We start from the raw sequence: 25,754 nt of genomic DNA, 5'->3' as shown, positions 1-25,754 counted from the left end.
TACTAGTATAGTTATCGCAAATTATGATTTCGTGACTACGAACGTGTCTACTTACTTGTCGAATCAATAATGTTATATAAGAAAGAGGAGGAATAAAGGTTTAATAAAACATTAGACAATAAATTCTTTATTTATTTACACTTAAATCATCCGTATAAAATGAACACAATTTAACACCCAAAATTTGAGCAATGCAGTTCAGATAGACCCATACTATAAGGCATTATACAATCATACCATTTACTAGATAATCCTAAACCCAGCATTTTCATTAAACATTGTATGTACACTATAAACGTGAAAAATATTAAAGTTATGTATAATTTGTATAGATAGATTAAAATAACAATATAGCTGTCTCTTTTATTAATATACATCCGATAGAGATAGCAACAATATCGAGCTATTTTTATGAATATCTTCATACATTGTTAAGTCCATAATTTAAGGAATTCCTACATAGTACACAAAATAAGATTCAGAATGATGGTTATATAGTTCGTACTAAAGACCCTATATCACAAGACACAATCTCGTCTGGAGCGCTGTCAATTATGTAAAACTTCATACATAAAAAAATTGTTTGACAGCTCATGAAACTTAAGTTTGATTAACGTTCTAGAAAACGGGCTTCAGTAAAGTGTCTAAATCTAAATGTGTTCATTGTTAAGTTAATGACAAAAACACCTATGCACCTGTACTTTTCAGCAGATTAAAGAGTCGGGTCTATACAAATTCGATTCTATCTATCTTTTATCTATTGATAGATGTTTGTTTTTGTGTCCGAGTCACTGGACTATATTGAATTAACGAGTAGTCGAAATTGAAGTTTTTTTTTAATAAAAGCGGGAGGGGGCTACGAACCTACAGGACAGTCTTAACAGCGGATGTGTGCCGGCCTTTGAGGAAGGAGTCATTTATTTATTTTACTGAATAATACAAACTAAATCACAGTATTATGAAAACAATTCTTCGTATCTGCTGGAAGACCTCCACTGGGAGCAGATATTTTAAAAAATACAGCACAGTTCTAGTTTTTTTTTTATTTCCGACAGAGTCCACCTTAATTAGTTTGTTTACCAATGGTATAATATATTTGTGACATGATTCCGTAGCATGATGTCCAGCTTATTTATTACATATTGCATAAGTGTTTGATTACCCCGTTTATTATATGATATCTGAGAGCATACATAATAAGATCTCTATGGCACCTATAATTCTAAAACAACCTCGCATTTGTTCTATATTTATACTTAATATAACTTATATATAAAATTCGATCTCCCATTTGAATAAGTTTGTACATACAAGCCATGACTGGATAAATTTGGGTACAATGTTAAGAAATTTTGTTATTATAACTGATGAACCCCTTTTTATTGTAATAAGGTACACGATTAAAGGGTCAAAATCGATACTTAGCGCTAAGTGACTCTCGTACGTCAAAAATGTATAGGATTTGGTCAGCGCTATATCTCGACCCCGATTCAGAAATAAGACTTACCGCGAACTACGACACTCTCGTATGTCAAAATACAAAACCTTTTTACAAAATATTTGAAACAGCGCTAAGTCTGACTCCCGTACGTCAAACATGTATTATATTTTGACATATTATTATTAGTGATAGTTTGCGTTCATTCTCGCTTCTGCATTTTAACGAATATCATCATTCAATTTAGCGTTTCTAATGTCACACATCACTTTACATATCTGTTTTAGTTACGTTCATTGTAATATTTAGGAACTAGCCCAAAATATTTATATTAAGATAAATCTGTGATAGCTTATAATAAGGATCTGTTCACAATGTATGGATAAAGAACCAGCTATGCCACACATAAATTATTTGGAAGATAAAAGTTCCGAATAAGAAACATCACGTTTCATCGGACTCATAACTTACGATGGACTTTATGTGACTAATAGCGTACATTGTGAAACAGACTCTAAATGTCATTTGTATTCAAATGTAGTTAAATTTTTGTTCTAATTATCTAGTTAGCTATTGTAGTATTTAATATCATTTCTTTGACGCCCTAACAAAAACAATACTTTTGTATCTTTTCACAACAGCCTAAACACAATTTGAAAAAAAAATCGAAAACTTCCAATCATAAAGATTTAGTTTGGTTTAAAGCACTATTGTTTATTTGATTATTCTTATATGTTATATTTATCTTCTTTAAAAGACATAACAAAGTTATATAATCGTATCCGCAAGTAGAACTTTGTTTTGCCATAAAGCAGAGGAAAGCGCGGAACATATAGGCAAAATTGCGGATAAACGGAAAACTGGATACAAAATAACTACTTATTCCGAAACTTACATGGCAAGAACATTCTTAGACTAAAACGTTCATCACAAATTTAGTCTTCTAAGGCCCATATCTTCTGTCCAATACATTTAAACCACTCGTTATCGCTACGAGGCGTAGATCTTAACCACGTTTCAAATGAACCAGAAACCCGTATAAATTGATCTTTGGAATGTTACCAACTTACCATTTAAATTTTAACCGTATTTTCAGTATAACGTACGTCAAACTAATAACTACCGCGCCAATAATGGCTAAAGCTCCAAATGCAACTAAAACTGTCTCGTGTAACATACCATAATCTTTCAGAAACTGTCGAGGCTTCGCATAATGGCAGTATGTGTCCGTGCACGCGAGCTTCGGCCGCTCCATGCCCATAATGGAGAGCACTAAACCAACCAAGCCATGCTTCAAAAAGGATATATGGAATATCCATTGGAAAAAGGTTGGTGCGTCCTCGAATTTCAGGAAAAATCCAGAAAATACTGTGAAGGGCATTATCAGGAATGGTCCGAAGATCACGGCGTTCTGAAAAATAATTAAATCTAATTAGTAAGATCATTATTGCTTAAGGCCTTTCAACGTTCAGAATACACAGGAAACTAAAAAAATATTAGTGTAGCGTTTAGCCTGTTAACAAAGAATTTTGAAGTGAAACTTTATCGGCGTGGGAAATGTTTTTACCGTCACATTTTTGGGTTACGCGTCACATTTTCCCGTTACGTGCCATCTTTTTCTTGTCCCTAGCACGGTTGATTCAAAGAGATGTGAAGCCATTAATAATAAAAATATATTATTACGATAACAATGATAGTAATATTTGACATACGGAAGTTATACAGATATTGTCGATTAAAACGAGTGGCGCTTCTTCGCGGCCTTGACTTGTGAATGCGCTTTCATCATAAAAAACTGAGTGATTTCTTAAAGTAAACCATTGGCGCATCAACCTTATTAGAACTGGCCTTCAGATTTCTATATCTGTTAATATATAGAAATCTGTGCTTCCTGTGCCTACCACATACCGTCGACTTTTTGGGTCTAAGACAAGCCGGTTTCCTCACGATGTTTTCCTTCACTGTTCGAATGCTAAATGCGCACATAGAAAGAAAGCCCATTAGTACACAGCCTGGGATCGAACCTACTACCTCAGGGATGAGAGTCGCAAGCCACCAGGCCACCATTGCTCAAATTGAAAGAATTAAAGGTTAAAACCTACCTTAACAGTAAACAGAGAGCCGTTGAACAGTCCCACACAAACAGCCACATACGAAACCAGAACAAGTGTGAAACTGTACTGCGCTATTCGCAGACTTTCCAGCGGTTGTCCAGTTAGCAGGTAGGTGATGAGGCAAAAGGACAATGTGCTGATAGTCTGCATAGGCAGTATTGAGGCCAAAGTGGAACCCAAATAGGCACCTGTGTTGTACCACCGATTGAAATGTTCCCGGCGTGCGATTGGCACTTGATCTGGAACTGTTGCAAACAATTATCTATTACGTGTTTACTTACGTTTCAATTAATGTGTTTGATAGTCTGTGGAAAAGACGCTAGTTTTGGCTTGTCATTTGAATTTTTATTGGAAGCTTTTTTTGGAACATTTTGGATTTCAAAGGAATTAGATTAAAGTAATTGTTTTCAAGTAAAATAACAAACTTTAAATGTTGTTTCAATAAAAACATATTTCAATACATTTGAGTTTCATTCATCATATTTTTTTTTTTAATATTACTACATTTAAACACAAACATAAAACTATAATCATAAAAAAAATGTAAAAGACTACTAATGTAATTACTGTGTAATACTTCATTTAGGTTTACTAAAATGAAAGAATAGTAGGATAATTGAATCCATGTTTGAAAATATATCTAATATATTCATTAAAGTAATCTTTCGTCTTTTTCTGCCATATTGCCACGTTGGGATAAAAAGAGAAATGAAGAATGTGAAATCGGTCTAGTTAGAATGATTTATTTTCTGAATTATAATATTATAATTTTTGCAAACAATTATAATATACTAGCGGAGCCGACAGACGTAGTCGTGTAGACATATCTTAAAGAAAAAACCTTTCATTGTATAAGCGATTCTCGATTCTTGAATACACAAATTTCATCGTAATCGGTCCAGCCGAGTAAGAGTTTAATTACAAACACCCGCAAAGAATATTTATAGATTGTTTCTCGGTGAGTTCGAGAAAAACACTCGAAATCGAGTTATGTTAATAAATATTGTTCATATCCGCTAAGTTTAATATTATGTATATTTCTCGGCAAATTAAAATATAGATAGCAGAATAGAAAATAATAATAAGATTAAGTGTGATTTACATTTTAGTTCGTTGCTAGTCTTATGCATTTCTTATATTGGAAATATAGTTAGCTACTTAGCATATTTATGTGAAAAAGATTATGCAAATTTTTGAAATCTGTCTGTGTAAGTTAGTTACATACAAATCTTTCCTCTTTATTATATTAGTATGTGACATGATTTATAAATTTAGCAAATCTAGTTATTTAGAATTAAATTATAATACATTAAAAAGCATTAAGGTAACTAATTAATTACGACATGAAAATAATAGCCGATTCGGATTTCGATTGAGAAGCCACTCTCGTCGCGACTCTTAGCTTGCAAAAACTAACCCAGACACAGCGCGCACGCGCACAGCCACACTCTCAAATTCTCACGCACACAAACCTATTCATATACACACATACTTAAATAATTAATAAGTCAATGGTGGTCAATAAGACAAACTTTTTAGGTCTTGGCCTCAGATTTCTGTATCGGTTTCATGATCATTTGTTAGTCTAATAAGCAAATAGATGATCAGCCTTCTGTGCCTGACGCACGCCGTCGACTTTTTGGGTCTAAGGCAAGCCGGTTTCCTCACGATGTTTTCCTTCACCGTTCGAGCTAATGTTAAATGCGCACATAGAGTGAAAGGTGCTCAGCCGGGGATTGAACTAACACGCGTACTTAAGGTTTGATATTTTACGTTTTATTAAATACTTGCATACATAATGTGTATTTCTTTACGTTCATGTACCACGGAAGAACTGTAATTTAGTCACCCACAATACAGGCGCTCCAGGTCTTCAGGTAAATTTTGTCATTACCTACATTGGTTTATAAATATTTTAATTAAAATTTAAAAATACTCACATCGTACAGTGGCGCTGCTAAATGCAGTGAACATGAGAAACATCAAACTGAAGTAGAGAAAGTTGAAATTGTCTCTCATGTACTTGGCATCTCCTCCCACTTTGAAGAAGAGAGTGCCCACGAACAACGCCATCATTATGTGGATGCTCACATTCATCAGGACAAAGGATGGGTCGCGCCATATTGTCTGAAATTATTTTTTTCTCATATTAATATTATAAAAAAGTTTTCTAATATTAGAAAATCGTTTAAGGATTATAACATTCAACAACGTATGATGTCTTAGTAGAGTATTAGTGTTGTGCTTTGTGACGTCATCTTTTAATTTTAGTGGTGTCAAAAATGAACAAAATTATAAGTTGAACAATATTCAAGTGAGTTTAAAAACCCAGAGGTAGTTCGAATTCGATTTAGTTTCTGTGCATCAATGGACTATATTAAACACTCGCTCGTTGGCCCAAAAAGCCGTTGGTATGTCAGGCACAGATGGCTGCCTATAGTAAAAACAAATAATCACGAAACAGATAGGCTATACAGATACCTTTTTTACATTGTAATTAATATAAAGCTCTTATTTGCAATCAACTAGCTGCCCCCGGGAACTTCGTTTCGCTATAATATGAAGTTTACTTAGCCTACCTATTTATTAGCTTAGATGTAACATTTTGCTATGCCCATACTGTTTGCTTTGTCGAAATAAAAACTAGTTTTTAGTTATTAATATTTATCCAATTTTGACTCCATCAGCAGAGTTCAAGGAATATGGCTGATTGTTCGGATATTTGTAGTTAATAAAATTGTACCACTATCTTGGCAAATAAACGAATTATTATTATTATTAATAATAGATAAATACTCGAACCGGTCCAGCTTTCTTCGAGTTTTGCACTAAGCAACATATTTTGCGATTCATTTTTATATATAGACTATTTTAATATGAACTTGTAAATTTTTTGTTGATTAAATTTGTAAAGTCTTAAAAGAGTTAAGTTTTGGAAGAAAACGCCTCAAATCTACCAATTGTTATGCATCGTTATGACGAATATATTTAATTCATGATAGAATAAATGTTTATACCAATAACGTTCGCCTCGTGAGTATTGCGAATTGTTTCAATGAAGTTGTTGGATATGTACTTTTCAGTGCCAGTAATATTTTGTTCGTTGGGTCTTCTTTCGGTGAAGGTAACGTTGACAAACACACAAGCTCATCATCTGAAATAATTAATTTATACTTTTAAAAAAAGAAGAGTTTTTGACATCGGTCATATACGCTGAATTTAGTTTTTGAATTAAATTTATCTTAAACTAGCTGTAATTATTGTGTGTGTATTCTTAAACCAGCACGTGGTCGTACTGCTTTAATATGTTTTTTTTACTTAGCCTACTTTTCAGTAGCTACATACCAACATATCATTTTCTTTTCGTCTTTGAGTTTTGCGGTTAGCATCAAATTTTGAGAATAATTTTTAATTACATATGTAGATTAAACGTAAGAATTTGTATCAACCCCTGCTTAAGACTCAGAATATTCATAGTCCAAGTGGTATATTCGAAGAGACCTAGAACTCGCCTATGTTTAGCGTCAGAATTTGAGTTAATGTAACAGCAGAGTTTAAGACGAAAAACTTATTCCGAGACTTCCCTATAACGAAATATAATTTTGACGTACGAGAGTCAAACGTTCATTTTCGCCAGTCTTGTTTGACATAAATTATGTCACAAAGTAAACGTTGCAATCATCTCTTGATTTGCCCTCAGACTAACGGCCAAAATTAATATTCAATCTCAATCCAATTTTAGGCATCTGAGATCGAAATTCTACAGAAAAGCTAGTCTCGTTTCCAAGACTATTTTCACACGTGATAAGTGAATACTTACCCTTATCATTAACTATTACAGTATTTTGTAAGTATGAAATATTTCTGCCATTATCCGATTGTTGAACCAGCATTTGTTTGACAACGACGTTGTTCTTATCATTGGGATCTGATATTTCTATAACTGGAACGAAAAGATATAAGTTAATACGATTTGCTACCTCCCTAACATCTTTTAAAACACTTCTTGAGTATATGCTATATGTATATGGTGACTTTGTGATTCTTTTTATTTCTTATTCTTTTGTATTGCATCGCAATTCATAAATCCGTGAGATTAGCGTTTTAGTTTTTTATTTGTTTTTTTGTATTTTTTAAAATTAAGGTTGGTGGTTCTACCTATATATATTTATAAGTTTTGATTATGCACTTCTTGTACTTTCGCCATCATGTTTCTTTTTTTAGTTTTACTTTACTCCTTACTAGGGGTTTCTGGAAAAGATCGCTTGTTAGCGATAAGGCGGCCCGTTGCAATTCTTATATTTTTTATGTGTTATGTTATTTGTTTTCTAAAAATGTAACGAAGCGTACAATAAATAAATATTCAACAGCGTACTTGTACCGTCAATGCATTCGTGAGACTTCTATGAAATATAAACTCTTCAAACAGAATATTTTTTTTTATTGGGATGATCAAATCAACGTCAACTAACAAGTTTTTAAAAAGATTTAAATTTTAGTAAACAATGTGAAATAAAAGAGGAGTTTGACTTTTGAGATAATTTTGGAATTGGATATAAGTTATGTATCACCTATTACGGTACGTGTGCTTTCGTAAGTTTGCCCACGAATTTCTCAAAAACTAAGTCATTTCGAGATGATTCCTTTTGGTTCAAATAATGACCTGAAAAGGGTATGTTTACTATAGTATAATGATGAGGTGTCTGGTATGGCATACACAATGTTTTAGAATGTATATATAAATTAATAAAAAGCTATGACAAGTGATAGTATTGGTATAGAACTTATAAAAGCATTAATCCTTATTTCTTAGGTATTTTCTCGGTGACTTCCTTTGTCGTGATGGATGTTGCCAATTATGGTAGAGACGTCAATTGTCACATCCTAAAGTGGATTTCCTGTACTTTGTAGTCAAGACGATATGAATTAAGCGTTCATTGTAGGCGCTTTTGTACTTTTTGGGTTTCGATAAGGGTTAATCAATATCCTACTTATAATTTTAATATTGCATAAATATAATTTTATTAGGTACAGTAGACGTAGTCGCAGATGTAAGGGACCTAAAAAATATTATTAACAAAGTTTTATGTATGAAAAAAAAATTGTATGTCAATATTTAACACGAAGAGTTGGAGGAATTATCAAAAGTTTGTGCTATTGACAATTGACCCTCTCTCTCTTTAATCAGCAGCTCATGTCTGAGCGCCGTGGTCACCAAAGCATCTGAACAGATTATCTGTTTCCACCGATTTTTGTCCAGCACCTCTCTTATGACAGTGTATACAGTTCTGTGGACGACTCATTTCACTTGAACGGTCCATCTGGTTGGTGAAGGGCCACGTGATCTTTTCCTTCTGTATTACCAACTACGATCAGTTTCTCCAAGTTCTCATCGACTCTGCGTAACGTTTGGGCGAAATAAGATACGATTCGCTGAAGGCTTATGGTATACAGGGGAGTCCGTATGCGGAGTTGGGTCACGATCGTTGTATTGGCGCGCTTCGCAGACCACGGTATTCTGATCATTTTTTAATCTATATTGCAGATTATTAGTATTATTAATATATATTACAAATTTGAATTCGCAATGATTTTTAGCATACGAGAGTACATAATTTGTTTTTAAAATGTTTCGCTAGTACTAGAATTTACGGCGCTAGTAAGTTGTTTATTTGATTATATTTTTAATATGTATAACAATAAAAAAAAAAATAGTGAGTAAAAGACGGATGTTGTGACTGGATCTAGAAAATATCTAAACGATGTTTTCTAATAATGTTGAAATGTACTTACAAAAATCTACTGGATTATGGTACGCTGGGCATGTCAAGCCATTTTCAGCGAGGAATGGCACAAGTAGCGAGACAGATCCCATATAGCCGCACCTCCCCTCCACCAGGGCGTATAACCTGTCCACCTTATTCAGTAATGTGGCTGATGGCTGATGCATTGATATGATGATTGTTCTTCCCTGGCGAGCCAAGCCTCGTAAAAGCAAGATCAGTCTGTATGCCGTTGACACATCTAGGCCACTGAAAATGTTACGTATAGAATAAAGAAAAACTACTAAGCTACGATGATGCAATTTTAATAACAAAAACCCGACTTTAATTAATTACAGTATGTCTATAATATTATGTACTGTAAACAGTTGGTTATATGAAATAGTAATAGTTATAGTTATATATAGTTAGTGTTTGTTTTGGCTTAACCGCAACGAAGCACGTATAGTTATAATGTTGTAGGGTAATATACAAAGTCGGACTCAGCCTTTATAAACTGTTTACAATTTATAATTAAATGTTATTCCAAGGATGCAAACATTTGGCGTGAAAAAAAATGGTCTTTCAAACTACCTTTTACGTTCTACAACAAATTGTATGATAGCCTCTTATCTGAGAAACAGATTCAGGGATTTCATAAGATATTCTAGGCTCGTGGGTAATGTAAACGTTAGCAACAATTTATTGCTAGAGATAATCTTTTGAACTTTATCGCAATTTTCTATTACTCTTTCAGACAAAGACGGAAGATAATTTCACCGATAAGATACTTTCAAATGCAGGTGTCGCGGATTAAGTTGTTATCGACGATAAAGCAATTTTGCTTGTCTAATAATACTTGAAGACATCGCAACTTTGTTTCGACAAAGAATAGACATGGCTAAACAGACTCTGTGGTCACGATAAAAATCTATATTGATTAGTAGCTTATATAATACATAATTTAATTATTCACTAACCATTTTAAACGATAGGTTTTAGGAAGAAATTACTAGGGAATTGTTAACGAAACACGTAAGTAAATTAAGAAAAACACTTTTTGAACGGATTGAAGCTATGCATTATTATTAAATACTTAATACTAATTATTTACATAATTTTAATAATAATACATAGCTTCAATCCGTTAAAAAAGCGTTTTTCTTAATGTGTAAAAGCTATGTTAACAAAAGACAATACTACATAAGTAAATTTTCAAAATATATACGCCCTTAACCATCAAATTGTCTCGCTGTGGGTCGTTGGCCCTACATTGGGTAAGACTCCATTGAAAACTCCAACATCTTGATTCGATTGAGTTACATTGAAACGAGATGGCGCTGTTCACATTTTGCAACTTTTTAACATATCATTAACATTTGATACAATTAGACACTAAGGCGCAATATACTGTGCAGATTGGTTACAGTTGAATACGAATACTGAATCTTATAGCGTCTAACGGTTAAGCGAAAGACTGGGATTTTTTATACTAAATATTTTATGCAAGCGTTACTTTATTAAACTCGTAAATGAACTAAAAGTAGCAGGATATCGGTGCAATATGCATATTGACGTAAAAGTACAAGGAACATGAAAATAATTAATAAACCCACTTTTTCATACAAATATTTTTTTTAATAAAAATGTAATACAATTGCAAATTAACTACACGCCAAAAGCGGCAACGTCGCGCGTTGCGTGGTAGTTCGGTAGAATTAAATACCGATTAAAATAATACCTGCGACCGGGACGTAAATAATATCGCTAAGTTCACTTCTGTTCAAATTATAACAAAGTTATTAATAGGATACGATTGTTTACTTTTTAGATGTTCAGAAGTGTCGTGTGAAGTGTGAAGAATATTTAAATTATAATAATTTAATGCAAGAATATGGTACAGAAATGTGTAAGGTGGTACAATAGTAAGTTCGCATATTCTGCCACACAGTGGCGCGCAAATTTGTCTTTAAAGGAGTTTTACATGTTACATTATTGGTGATATGAATTGGTCAATTATTAAATGAATCTCATTGTGGGCCGTGTAGCGACCTATAATTTTGTAGTAATATACTTTTTAATTTAAAAACTAAATTAACGAATGGTGTGACAAATTAACGGAGACCATTTAATTATGATTTACTAAATTAAAACGATTTGAAAAATTATACTGGTTTTAGGTGAAGGTTGGCGAGAATCAATATCTTCACAGCGAACGGTTTTTGCATTTCGTTTAACATACATAAATTATTATAATTGTGTTGATTGAAGACTTTCTGGCATGCAATATCTTATTCCTGCAATATATTTTTAAAGCTAAATAAGGCAGTTTATTTGACGATTTGTTTAAAACTAGGGATGCATCGATACGCCTTTGCGTAATGCTGAGTGAATTAAAATTAAATTAAGGTAAAATATATAATATATCTAGTTTTGTCAAAGTTTTTAATTTTTATTAATATAAACTGTCACAAACTTTAAATAAGTAATAATTAAATGAAAATAAAATAAACTGTAATTAATTAAAATCTACATTTTAACTCTGTATTTTATTTAATTTGGATCGAAAACATAAACACGCGCGAAATGTTATATGCCCGCGTGACAAAGTGGGTGAGATAACAAACTGAATAAAACGCGGGCTTTCCCCGGGTATACATAGTTCGTGTCTCGTTTGCAACGAACTAGTATCGCCGATATATCGGTATCGGACGCATCACTATTTAAAACCCTTTTCGAGCACCAAAAGCTTAAGGCAATTAAAAGTCGAAATAAAATCGTGACAATTTGGCATAGTACCAAGTGCTGTTACAATCTACGACTTTGCAAATTTACTTTTATAAAAGTAGCCAGTGTCGTCTAACGTTAATATTAACATTTTATCAAACATATATATATATATATATAGCTATATTTGACTGTCGCTAAATCGTTATGGCCTCTTCATTAATACCGATACCGCTATGTGTTTTATGTAAATTGTCATCACGAAATAACAATAACAATTATAATAGTAAAACGATAAATAATACTCATTATAATGATGTATTACTTTTATTTGAAAAATATATGTTTACTATGACATTTGTATTACCTTATAGGTTCATCCAAGAACATAACAGGTGGATCATTGACTAGTTCCAGGCCGATAGCCAACCTCTTCCTCTGTCCTCCGGACAAGTTGGCTGCTCTCGTCCTGATAGCTGCTTTGACACCAAGCGACTCGACGATTTCCTTTATCTGCAACAGATTGCATATAGAATATTTTGTTCATCAGATTAGGTAATCTTAAGAGTACGACCACGAGCTTTATTCTTTTTCTATGATGTCTGAAGGAAACTGCTTTTAGCAATAAGTCTGCCCATTTACAGAGTTTGTGGCTTTTGTTTTGTGATAATTACTCAGGTCAGCGAAATTAATTAATTTAAATTAATTTATTCGAAAGTTTTTTATTAAAATCTTATTATTTATTACAAATATGCAAAAGTAGTAATTTTATAACTAGTCTGGACATAAATACAGTTACATCTTTTTAATTATGTATTTTGAATTTGGAACACGTAGATTATTTTAAAAACTCCCATCGATTTTGCACATTTTTTTTCGTGTTCATTATCAAATTACAATATGGAATGGGGTGTTAAAGAAAATAGGTTTGCAGTGATCGCTTTGCCCAAAGTAGGTAAGTAGCCATCGGTCATATGCCAGACACTTCAAAAGCTTGGTATCAGACGTATGTTCGTATATCGTACTATCAACAGATACTATCGATACAGATGGCTGTCGAAGGCCAGAAAATATCGGCGCGGCCGCGTGCTTGTTAGAACTACACTAACAGCATAAAGCTAACTTGTTAGTTAGCTGTTATGCTGCAAAAAATCTTATCGCGAGAGATGAAGATTCCCGCTAGGACTCTGTCGCGAATTATAAAACAAGACTTGAAGCTCGGTGCTTATCGTCGATATACAGGATAGGTATATCGAAAAGCAAAAGATTCTCATCATCATCTCAATCATGATTGAAGAACACTACAATAAGCAAAATGATAAAGTGTATGGTCACAGTTCTAAAGAAGCTCCTCAAGTGGTCGGAAAAGTACAAAATGGGCATCATATTGCGTCATTAACAGTTTCGTAAGGCGTATCTTATCTAGGAGTCACGAAACTACATTTTTGTGAAAAAGGAGAACTTCAACCCAAGTGTATTAAGATACAGTCTTGGATCATGTGGTGAAACATCTCAGAAATACACTTTTTTAAAACACGTTGACATTCCTGTAGGATTCGGCACCTGGTCATTATTTTTATTACTATTTATTAAAGATATAAAGTCATAGTGTATGTCTCGCCACTATTTTGTTTAAGAAATTGGAACCAATACGATAAAGGGCCCGCCTTTATTAAAAGGAGTGTGATATTTAAAACCATACTATGAGTAGCTACCTTTGTTTACATACTGAGTACAGCTTCATTCATCAGATTACATCATAACGATCCTATACCCTTGTACACAGAATATATAAATTAAAGCACTAAAAATCGTAACTCATAGGAAACAATGTAACGATACTACAAGATTGTATAACTACACTTACTTTACGCAATTTTTTGTCTATGGCAAATTATTGAATAATATATTTTATTCGTTTCAATCAAAAATAATGAGATAAAATTTAAATATCGAACACTCGTGTTTGACATCTCCGTTGTAAGATACAAAGTTATTTTAGGACTAAATATGTAAGTAGAAACAATTTCCTTAAACAATTTATTAAATAAGGGGATATAGTTACCCTTTCGTTTTTCTGTTCTGTGCTAATATGGTTGCCCAATTTGAGTTCTGCTGCAAAGTGGAGGGACTCGTGTATCGTGAGCATGTCTTGGACCCTGTCATCTTGTAGTATATAGCACGAGCGACGCCGAAACAATTTCACGTTCCGCAATCGTCCGTTCACAAAAATATTGCCACCCGTTGCATCACTGAAAGGAACAAAAGTAAATGCAATTTATATCAATGACCATGACTAAAAATAGTAGAAACTTAAAACTTTGGAGCTAAAAAATGAAATTTAAAAAAAAAAAACGTTTATAAAGACATAATATAGAACAGTGTTCGCCCAGGAGCTTATATAACGTGCAACTCCAATCACTCAGGTCGTCGGTATGAGGCCCGACTGCGCCAATGGACTTTCTACGTACGCTTATAACTCGCTCATACGGTGTAGATAAACAAAACCGAAAACCTCAACGGCTTGTGTCAGGCATAGAATTACCTATGAGCGAAAAAGCTTTTGTAACAGTTTATGTGTGAGACTTAGCACGAACTATGACTCCCGTATGTCAATTTCTAACATATATAACCCAGTGTACAAATAAAATCCTTATGATAATTTTATATTTATACAATTTGTACACAATTAATTATAATTTATATAAGTTATATGTAAACTGCCGTCGGTTTAAATTGAAAGGAAACACGCGAGGTCGGTAAATGAACGCTTCCTTGAGTTTTAGACCCAGATTTGCGTTGCGTTCTCTAATTTATAATATTTTTAATTTAGAGAACTATTGCTGGATTCCTCGTAGATTTGATTCCAGAAAAAAATTTAGAAGAACAATGAACAGTACCTGTCGATTAGAACGTTAATGGACAGGTACAGTTACCAGGTTTCAAACTCGCATAAAAAACATTTTCCTTCACTGTTCGAGTGAAAGTTAAATGCGCACATAGGCAGAAATTCCATTGGTACACAGCCGGAGATCGAAACTACGACCTTAAGGATGAGAGTCGCACTCTGAAGTGACTAGGCCAACACTGCTCAAACCACATGTGAATCATATTTTGGTATAGTAGGACACGGTTGGACTTGCTGGTAGGTCGCCGACCTAATTGCAAACAGCCAATGAACGCCCTTGAATGTAAAATATTTAATTAGCTTTCGAGGGCATAACTTGGAAATGAAGCGTAACAACGAGGATAATAACAAGGTTGGGATTGTATTAAAACAATAGATTACGTGTTTGAACTTTCCACACATTCATTAGCATTTCATTCGAATACAAATTCCTAATAACTGTGTACTTACGAGTCTAGTAAAATATTTTTAAATTAGCTAGATTTCGTGTTTTTGACAAGACTTGCTCTCCAATAATAATCCTGATATTACAGTCAATTCACACAAAACCATAATGACTTATACACCAAAATGTGCCACAGGACTATCTATTGGTAAAAGCCGTTAGGTGTTTATCTGATACAAATGCAGCCGGATTATCGTTTCATAATGTGAAGGATAAAAGACTGGAAAATATAAAACTGAAAATTTAACCAAACAAGTTTAAGATTTCTTTAGGACAGTTAGTCCCAGGAAACCTAACCTAATCTAACCAAACAGGTTTCATATTTCATTAGGGTTAACTGAGATCATAAACAAGATAAATAATTTAAGACTGTTTCAAACACTAAATTTCCCTGAAATCGACAACGGGGCTCTCCCGAATTCGATACGTGATAACACGGGACCTTGTAAAGTCTTGGCTTACATCTATCTTTACACATTCATAAAGATAAAAACTACAAATATTGCTCTAACTGTCCTATAAAATACGAAAAGCGTTTACATACCCTAAGTATAACTTGGGGTTCTAGTGGCCGCTAATCTTATACTCTGTTACGAAGTTTAATAATTTTTGAATTTGTTTTGTAAAATTCTTAAAAGGTGTTAGAGCAACTGAATATTGAATGGCGCTTCTAAAACGACTTAAACTATAGACAATTGACATATGTCGTTACTTTTTCACTCGCCAATTTATACTATACCCGATTTGGCATGTTTCTGTAATCTATATACTACTATCTAAATAACATTGTGTCTGTGGTAGTTTGACAGACATTATATTTAACATTTAAACCTATTATTAATTACTAAATCCTCCAAACGTATGTATGAGTCATAAATGAGTTCATAGAGTTCACTGGATTTTATAATCTGTAACTGAAATATTCAGTAGACATGAATTTTTGTTTTATACTAATTACACAGTACTGCGTTCTCTGACAAGAATTGCTTTAAAATATACTAGTACTATACTAGTACTTTCGACATAGATAGATGAGAAAAATGGTAACCAGGTTGTTGGATATTGGTATGTTTAGTCTTTGTTTTATATAATAAGCTTATTTTTATTAATTTAAAATTGTTATCAAAATACAATAATTAGATATAAAGAGTAACATAAAACAGAGTTTTAAATTAACATCTTATCAGAACCAACTCGGTTATTGGTATTACGTATTTGACCTGTATTATCTCGTAATTATTAAACAACAATGAAGAATAATTATTGTGTAATGATACTTGAATTTGCAAATTTATAGTTATTACTAAGATAGGACGATGATTTTTGGTTAAGGAATATTTTATATGTACCTTATCTTTGTAAATTTTGTATAATCGTTTCTGTATTAAGGAAAAAAATCATAGGTTTTTTTACCACGTAATACGAAAATAATCGATTTATATTTCAAATAGACTTATAATAATTTAAGTTTGAAAGAACTTATTGTGTTTGTTGGCCTAGTGGCTTCAATGGCCGGTTCTCACCTCTAAGGTCGAGGTTGTGCAGAAATGGGATTTCGTACGTAACACTAGCTCGGCAACTGGCATGCCCTAGACCCAAAAAGTCGGCGCCGTATAACCGGCACAGAAGGTTGATAAAAAACAAATGATCACAAAACAGATACAAAAATCTCAAGCCCAGACCTTAAAAGGTTAAAACTTTGTAGCGGCAGTAGATTGGAATTAATTCAATAAAAATAAGTATTTAATTGTTATTCAGCACGTGTCGATGTCACGTGATTTTCAAGTTCAATGAATGGCAGGGAATGTTTAAAAACACCACGGAATATTTTGGGGCGTCTATTTTAACTGTGTAGCTATGTGAATAACTATTATTGAAATAGTTTTGCTTCAAGCCAGTCTTGAATTACGTAGAAAGACATTGTGTAATCTATTTGTTTCGATTGAGAAGTTAGAGGTTATTATTTTAATTAACCGAACAAGCGGGATGGGACATTGTTCGTACCGTCCGTCGGCTGGTGTTCAATGCTGGTAATGTTTATTGAGGTCTGAACGAAATCAGTTTTAATAAATCTAAATAAAAAATAATTTATAAATTAATATAGTAATAATAAAAAAAACCAGAAGATTCACCTTTATCAGCAAGGCGCGGTGAAATAGGAGTATCCATCAGCGATACAGATATTGTACCCAATTGCGATCTTTTTTTCGTAGTATGTCATTACAAAAAGTCCCTTCATGAAAAACCCTAACTGATACGTCAAGTTGCTGGCTTTACACCGCTATATCTCAGGTTTTTAATTATTAATACTAATGATAATATCGATATGCTTTATAACAACTGTCTGATTTCGGTCGGTTTAAGCTGATTATTAGATTTTTGCCGTTTTTTTTTTCGACCTAAATTTTTTGGTGTTGGATTGACAATGTTATATAGAATTGTGTGTTATTTGTTAACTTCTTATATTATATCATTAATTATTGTTGTTTTTTGTATTATTTTTGTCGGCACAAACAAAAAATGTATGTCATATTTTTCTTGTATTTTTAACCTATAAATAAATCTTGGGCTGGCGCGGTACAAGACTCAAGTCTCGCTCTTGGGATTTACTGAACGCGAAATAGTAGTGGTCCTTACATGACATTCAAACAAAATCAAGGTTGTCAGTTTGGAAAAATAATAATTTTTATAAAGATTCAGATTCTGTGTTAATTGAGCCGTCTCGAGTCCAGACTGGTTAAAAATATGGAGTTTGCTTGAATATTAATCCTATAAATAATATTAAGCATTAATTTAATTTCATATTAAACGAGAGAAAGATTCTCAAAAACCTTGATAGATAACAATGCTTTAGAATATAAAACATGAGAGATAAGATAATATTATTAACGGTATTCTTATCACTAAAATAATTTTAAACATTTACGATAGACTTTAAAAATTATAAATAATCAAACCATATTTCTACTATAATTTATAATTACGCATACGACTATGTAACTAACAATATACTGTTGCCCGACTTTGTATACAATTTCGTTAGACAAAGTGTTCTTAATATCCGCTGCGCTGATGTCGCAACATTGTAGAAACTCGACAAAAGTTCAGGTTCGCAAACGCCATTGAAATTTGAGATACGGATTTCCGTATTCGTAATCTCTAATATGAGAAGGACGTTAAATTCCCTTTTTAGACAAGAACCCAAACAATCTTGATACATTAATGTAACACAAAGTGATGTTCTTTTGAAAAAAAAAAAGGTATTCGATAAGATAATTTGAATAAACATACTTCTGTATTTATAGCCAGAAACAATATTTTTAATTTATTTGGTCATGAGCGCTATTAAGTAAAAGAGAAATTAAATAGAGGAAATTCACGTTTCAGAATACGGGCCCGAGGTCATCGTTTCATGAAAACTATTTTACTACAAGTTTTACATTGTAATAATTATCATTAAAATTAGTATTATTATAAATAATTAGTATACAGTGGTGCTTCAGTCCAAGATAAGTCTAGCTTAGGGATGTAGTTTGCATATGATCATTGCATCGTTTTCTTTTATGGATTATATCGTCCCTTTTTAGTCTAGAACAGGTGTTAATTGTGTATATAGAAAGAAAATTGGTATTATATAGCCAGGCAATACACAGCCGGGATTTAAACGCACGCTTAAACCATGAGTCAAATATTAATATTTGGTAAGGTGTAAGAAAACATTAGGTACCTAGGTAACACTGAAAATTCAATACAAATATTGATTTTCGAAGTAATCTCCGTTCCTCTCTAAACTTCGCATTCGACGGAATAGATCTCTTCTATGGCATTTTGTACGTTTTCACGGCATCTTCAGGTTTCGTAAAGCGAACACCTCGAATTGTATCTTTAGTTCTTGTATATAAATGAAAGTCACAGGGCGACAGTCAGGACTGTATGGAGGATGACTCATTATCTCGACACCTACCACTAAATATTCACCAGTCTGGGGAATCCCTCTGGTATAAAGCTTCCTGACGCCTAAATCTTCGTGAAATATTTTTTGAACTTGTCTCATACCTACCTACCAATGCCTAGGCTTGCCCTTATATGCTGATAGGTCACTCTCTTATCATCCTCACATCATGCGTCGCACAGCACTGATGTTATCTTCAGTAGTCGCTGTTAAAGGACGTCCCTCACACGGATCATCATCCACGCTTAAACTCGTTAAACCAATTGTAAATAGAGGCACGAGATGGGGCTTCATTAAAAAATGCTAATCGCAGCCTATCATAGCTTTGTTGTCGAGGAAGCCCACAACAAAAGTCATAATATATCATTGACCGAAAATTTTCTCGCGTTAGGTTCGTTTTCAAGTGTAACAAGAGTTTTAGATTTGTCACCAATTCCCAAAAACAAATGATAAATGAATGCAATATACTACATTATGTTCTAAAATTGAAATTCAAAAACGTTTTCATTAGCAATGTTTCTAACTAGCCCGTTCTTAACATTTTCAGTGTTACCCACGTACAATGTTTCATAAATGTAATACCTTGATTCTATTCTCTATGAATATTTTTCTTATAAGGACTTTAACATTATTAACATCTAAAACAAACTGTTTTGTTTTTGCCTTCCTAAGTAGATGATAAAATTTACATGATTATGCATTTTGCATATGAAATTTAAATTAAAATTGTGACAATTTGAATCCCAAACTGTTTTATACAACAGGGGGCAAACGGGCAGGAGGCTCACCTCATGTTAAGTGATAACTCAACATGAGGACTTTCTCAATACCGGAGAGCTCGCGAGTGCATTGCCGGCCTTTAAAGTGTTTTGCTTGATAAAAAGAATAAGCAACAAGCTAAAAGATACATTTTGTTTTTGATAAATTAGAAACCAATTTGTTAATGAAAAATAAATATTTAATTAAACTGTATCACTTAAAAAACATTAAATTAATTAAACATTACTTAGTTAATGACTAATGAGCACAAAATACAAATAAGTGTAAATATTGTAATGAGTCATGCATTTAAAAGTTGAGGAAACTAGGTCTTTGAACAAAGCATGTGTTGATAAAAACTTTGTGTAGAAATACAGCAGTTATATGATCTTGTAATGGGATATCATTTTTATATATGATCTTATTTCAAGGGGAAGACATATATCTCAAGTAATATTAGAATGATATTCAATGTTAGTTATAATGATAATGTTAACAAATAAATGATTGTTCACTTTATATACATAACTTTTATTTACATTGCATATTTATTCTTTTTAATTATATTTAAAATTCAAGGGACAATAAACAGAGGAATAAGCATAATTTTAGCAAGCATTATAATAAAGCATTGTCTTATTGTGTTTTTTGCTTAAGCAAAAAAAAAATATATATATAAGCTAAATTTGCATTATCTGGATATCAATTAACTCAACCCTAAATCAAAAGATTAAAACAATAGTAGTAGACAACTTTAAAGGAAGCTGTAGTCTTTAATGTATTCACATTAATTATTAATAACTATCTTAATTAAATACTGATCCAGTTAATTACAGCATAAAAAATTAATAAGTTTAATTGCAATAATAAACTAATGGGCAATTGTTATGCATAATATTTCTCCATTACAACCAACACTATAGAGTACATAAGCTGTAGTCAGATCACATAATAGAAAGATTATATAGTCATTGAAACTTTACATGGGCTGAAAACAATTTTTTCACCTTTATACTTTAAACTTTTTTAAAAGGACATAATTGTAGGCGAATTGCTACCAAAATATGTCTTTAAAATTTTTTTGTATGATGGTTAGTTTAGGAGATATATCCAAAAACGTGTTTTCACCCCTTTTACCAAGGCGGCAAGGGGACAGGGGCACCAATTTCACAATCTTGAGTTTAAGCTTGTATTGACCCCTCCTACATGTCCCATAACTAAAATAGCGTCCTTTAAAAATGATCAGTTTAACCCTCAAATTGTAACATTTCAATGGACTAATAGTTAGAGAGTTGGAGAGATCTATATCATATAATCTTGTAAGTAATAATAATATAAGTACATATTCTTACGTGTATCCTGCGAGGATATCCAACAAAGTGCTCTTTCCTGCGCCTGATTGTCCTATGATCACACTAAGTTCGCCTGCGTTAAATTGTCCATTTACTCCATTCAATATCGTCTTGCCTCCTTAAAAAGTAAAACACTTTAATTTATATAAGCGAGAAATATTATTTTTAATGTTTATCGTAAAATTAAGGAAGATTTAAGTCTCAATATATGATTTTAAAGCGCGCGGCAGAGTTAAGGAAGGAATGGTGTGATACTTTTACTTTATTTTAAATTTTTCTTCGGTACTTAATTATATGTGATTTTTTTGATGGGGGTTACCCGTACTAGTATACGGCGAATCGTAGCTAAGAGCACATCGGATGTTAGTGTGATTTTCTCGCCTATTTATAAGAGGAGAAGGGGCAAAAAGAAAATAAACTTTGACTGTTTCGATTTATTTGGCTGTTCATTGGGAATAAAGTAAATGAATTCTATACAGTTCGGACGGAAATTCCAACAACAATGAAACTGTTTTAAATTCTTCGACAAGATATTGATTTCAACTGCGAAAGAGAAGCTCTGAGGTTCGAAAAAATATTAAGCAATAATTTCTCTCACTCTCACTCGTTAGAGACGGCCTGTATATACATCCCACTACAGTGCACAGGCTATATAGACTGATGATGATGATAAATGACTAAGCTATCGTTTGATTAACAAGATAAAAGTTTTTATTTTTATAGATTTATACTTCAGAATGGAAGAATGGCTCATTTTGATGGAGAGAGATGACATAAAACTACAAAGATAAAAGTTTTTGAGGCCGGTAAAGGAAAATCACGAATCATTTCACTCGGAGCGAGGTGGACCATTGTACATGCTTGAGGAGAAAATGGCTTTGTACCAAATTGTTCTCTGGTGCACAGGTCATCAAGTGTATCTGCTGGCTACCACCACGAATTCCAAATCTAACAAGACCTATAATAATAGTTATGGATAATGCTAGTTATGATTTTGTACGTATGAACGAACCGCCTACATAAGCCAATCGTATCGCTGATATAAAATAATTGTGTGTTGTTAATCAAAACATGTTTGTGCCCTTATATGAGATAGATGAAGTATTAAAATCGCACGGTCATAAAGTTTACAGACTCCGACCTTATAATTGCACGTTGCATCCGGTAGAAATTATTTTGGGTATAAAAAAGTTGCTGCTTTAAATGTAAATTACAAGTGATATTAAATTATTAATAGAAGAAGCTTTCTCACAAAGATTGTCGAAAATGTTGTGAATGTCAACAAGCAAGGTATTATAATTGGATAATAGTAATAATCGCTCGAAGAGCTATTTATCATAAACACCTCTTTATCTTCATCATCTGATGAAAAAAAGAAATGCAAGTGGAGTTCTTGGAGTCGTATTCTAGTTCTAAATGAGGTTATTTATATGATTGAAATTATATATAATAAATTAGTACATAAAGTAATTTACGATTGATTTATTTTTATGACATATTTTCCTATCTTAAGAACTCAATTTATAACAACATTCTTCATTCAACTAACTCGTTTACATAAATAAAAAATAAATAGTATCAAGATCATTCAATCCAATTTCCCCGTATTGCCAACTACAATTTTTTTATAATTTCCCTATTTGCCACGATATTCCGGTAGAACTATATCTACTATTTTAAACAAAGCAGTATGTAGCTTCTTTATAGCATTATTTTTCCCCACAAAGTAGAACAGTGCTTCATTGATACGTAAGACAATAGATATGTAATATTATATTAAACGCAACTGATATAGTAGATACAAAGCATTTTTTTATAAAACTAATAAGTTACATAGAAGTGGATGATTCAGATTTTTTACTAAACCCTTCTATTTGTTTTAATGTCGCAGATGGATAGTTAAATTCGACAAAGAATATTCCGTCTTGGCTTTCTTCCTTTTTGTAACATTTTGTATAAATACATTTTTTTATTAATTCTAAACCTTACTTACAATGTTAGTTTGGTAATTTTTTTAAAATAAATATGTCACACAACACTAAAGAACTGAAACTTATATTATGTATAGCAAACAATGGTTTTGTATTTATTTCTGCATTAACTAGATATTTATTTGTTAATTAGCCTTGTCATTTTAGAAATGTTTTATTTATTAAAGTTATGATAATGATGATATTTACTGTTATTATGTTAGTGTCTTATTATAAGAATAAGAAATTTAAACCTAAATCTATTATATATAAAAATTAATCCCTATTTCCCTTGGTCGGCATCACGTGTGAATGGCTGGACCGATCGCGAATTATTTTTTTGTTGTTTGTTTATTGTCAGGAGAAGATTCTTATAAATGAAAAAAATAAAAAAAATTGCGCGGAAAATTAGAAAATTTAAGAATACTTAACCACCATATTAAGTAATCAGGTTTTTCAGTGCGCTTTTACAATTCAACATAACATGAACATGACATAACATTGACAGCATACGTGTTGCAAATTTCGTCAAAGAGGATGTAAGAAAAATGAGTCAGAATTATTATATTGATAAAATACATATAAAATAATTACAGTCGCTAATTGTTTGTGGCATTAATCTTGAAAATCCATGTTTTTCACATGGCTAGTTATATGTCACCTGTTCCCATGTTGGAATACCAACAAAACTATTCATATACGCACCAGAAAAACAAACAAAGAATTTTGAATATGCAGTTTTAGTTAATTATACCAATTTGAAATATATATTCATAATTAAGACACGACAACGTCTGTCAGGTCCGCTAGTTTATAATAATTACAATTGTTTTCCAATAAGTGTACTTGTTTATAATGTTTTTTGTACTGTGGTCTATGAAGTGTTTGACCTTCAACGAAAAATATAATATATAGTTATATTGTCTCATTTATAGAATTACCTAAATCTAATTCTCATTTGGATTGTAAAAATTAAGTCATTTTTTAAGTAATATACTTTTGTGAAACTTGACATACTGGTCAGACTCTGACAACCATATTAAGAAAAGACGTTTGACGCGTTTGAGCCTATGGCTTGTTAGACTGAGATAAGTATTAAATATTTTTAAATACATTGTTACAGAATGTGTTTTACTCGTACTATTAACTTTACGCTATACTAAATACTAACTCACGTAGGTATTAAATTGTGTACTATGTTTGCTCTGATAAAGGGAACGATAACAATAATAATTATAGTGATATCTGAACCTTTAACCAACAATTGAGTATTCAATGTTAGTATCTGACCAACTGACATAATGACTGTTTATAATCAAACATTATTTTCTGGTAAATTAAGTTTAAGTCTCATAATGCGCTGGGCAATTAAGTGTTTAATTTTATTTATACGCTAATTATGTTAAACGATTGTTTTTATGTTAGAAAAACAAATACTTCTCTTACCTCTAGGAAGAAGGCTATGCCGTACAATATGGGTGATATTTTCAAAACTAATATTTACGTCCTCGGTCAATGACGCCGAGGTACTCACAGAGTTGCTGTCAGGAACCATATTGAAGAAACACAAACACTAAACACAACAACAAATACATTGATTAGTTTCCATTGCGCACAACACAAAGGCTCGTAACATGTAAACAAAGGAATCGTAATTCGTAGCACGAGTCGCTACGCGTTAGCTGTTAGACACCCAAACGCGAAAGCGAATAGAGGGGAACTGGCAAGCATCCAATGAGTCGCAACTCGCAAGTAGCACGGATGGTTAAGCCATCCAGTTATCGGCCGTTCTCCCCACCCGTTAAGTTACGACCAGCTGATTGTCGTTCAACGTTATCGGTAGCAAGACGAGTTTTGGTCATGAATAGGCCGAGTTTTTGATTATTATCATGTGGCAATGGCATGGTACTCGATTGAGTGTAAATAATACAAGAATTTGATAAGCAATACAAACAAAGATTGAACATATTCAATATATATATATCATAATATACAGTGATAAATTCAAATATGAGTTACTTAAAAAAATATTAAGGCACGAAAAGTTTATTAATAATAAATAGCTCTTATCAACGGTATTGTTTAAGCGTGATGTGTATTTTCATATCAAATTATTTCTCAGTTCGAATAGTTACATATAATAATAAATAATTATTTTTAATAATGATAATCTATCATTCTGGCAATCAAGAGGAATGTTTAAATTTCCAGACATTAAAAATAATACCCAAATAATAATGCGATCTTTAGCATAACGTGCAATGAAATATAAAAACAATAAAACGAAAAGATAATTAATGGTGTTTAATTATTAAAAATTAAAAACA

General features: G+C 32.4%; 1 protein-coding gene across 3 annotated transcripts; it reads right to left on the bottom strand.

Annotated features, from left to right (window-relative positions):
* Positions 1-116: 116 nt before the first annotated feature.
* On the bottom strand, positions 117-25,183 carry LOC123717517 (ATP-binding cassette sub-family G member 1-like). Of its 3 annotated transcripts, XM_045673550.1 has the most exons (10): positions 24,874-25,183; positions 21,458-21,575; positions 14,107-14,293; positions 12,409-12,554; positions 9,346-9,584; positions 7,373-7,495; positions 6,570-6,706; positions 5,493-5,679; positions 3,541-3,797; positions 117-2,849 (listed from the first exon to the last, which is right to left on the bottom strand). In XM_045673550.1, exons 1-10 carry the CDS (start codon positions 24,980-24,982, stop codon positions 2,505-2,507), a joined length of 1,848 nt encoding a protein of 615 aa, XP_045529506.1. In that variant the 5' UTR covers positions 24,983-25,183; the 3' UTR covers positions 117-2,504. The 3 variants fall into 3 exon arrangements, with proteins under 3 accessions (XP_045529506.1, XP_045529508.1, XP_045529507.1); XM_045673552.1 differs by lacking the exon at positions 21,458-21,575 and having other exon boundaries at positions 24,874-24,953; XM_045673551.1 differs by lacking the exon at positions 24,874-25,183 and having other exon boundaries at positions 21,448-21,567.
* Between the last annotated feature and the right edge of the window lie 571 nt (positions 25,184-25,754).

Source organism: Pieris brassicae, chromosome 12 (assembly GCF_905147105.1).
Source record: "Pieris brassicae chromosome 12, ilPieBrab1.1, whole genome shotgun sequence".
Lineage (NCBI taxonomy): Eukaryota > Metazoa > Arthropoda > Insecta > Lepidoptera > Pieridae > Pieris > Pieris brassicae.
Note: the sequence above shows the minus strand (reverse complement) of the source record. Positions and strands in the feature narration are given on the sequence as shown.

Coding starts and splice junctions, on each gene's coding strand:
- LOC123717517 (XM_045673550.1), bottom strand. CDS start 24,982: ATGGTTCCTGACAGCAACTCTGTGAGTACCTCGGCGTCATTGACCGAG. Junction 9,585..12,408: donor TTCTTGGATGAACCTATAAG/GTAATACAAATG, acceptor TAACATTTTCAG/TGGCCTAGATGTGTCAACGG. Junction 5,680..6,569: donor TCACGAGGCGAACGTTATTG/GTATAAACATTT, acceptor AAATAATTTCAG/ACAATATGGCGCGACCCATC.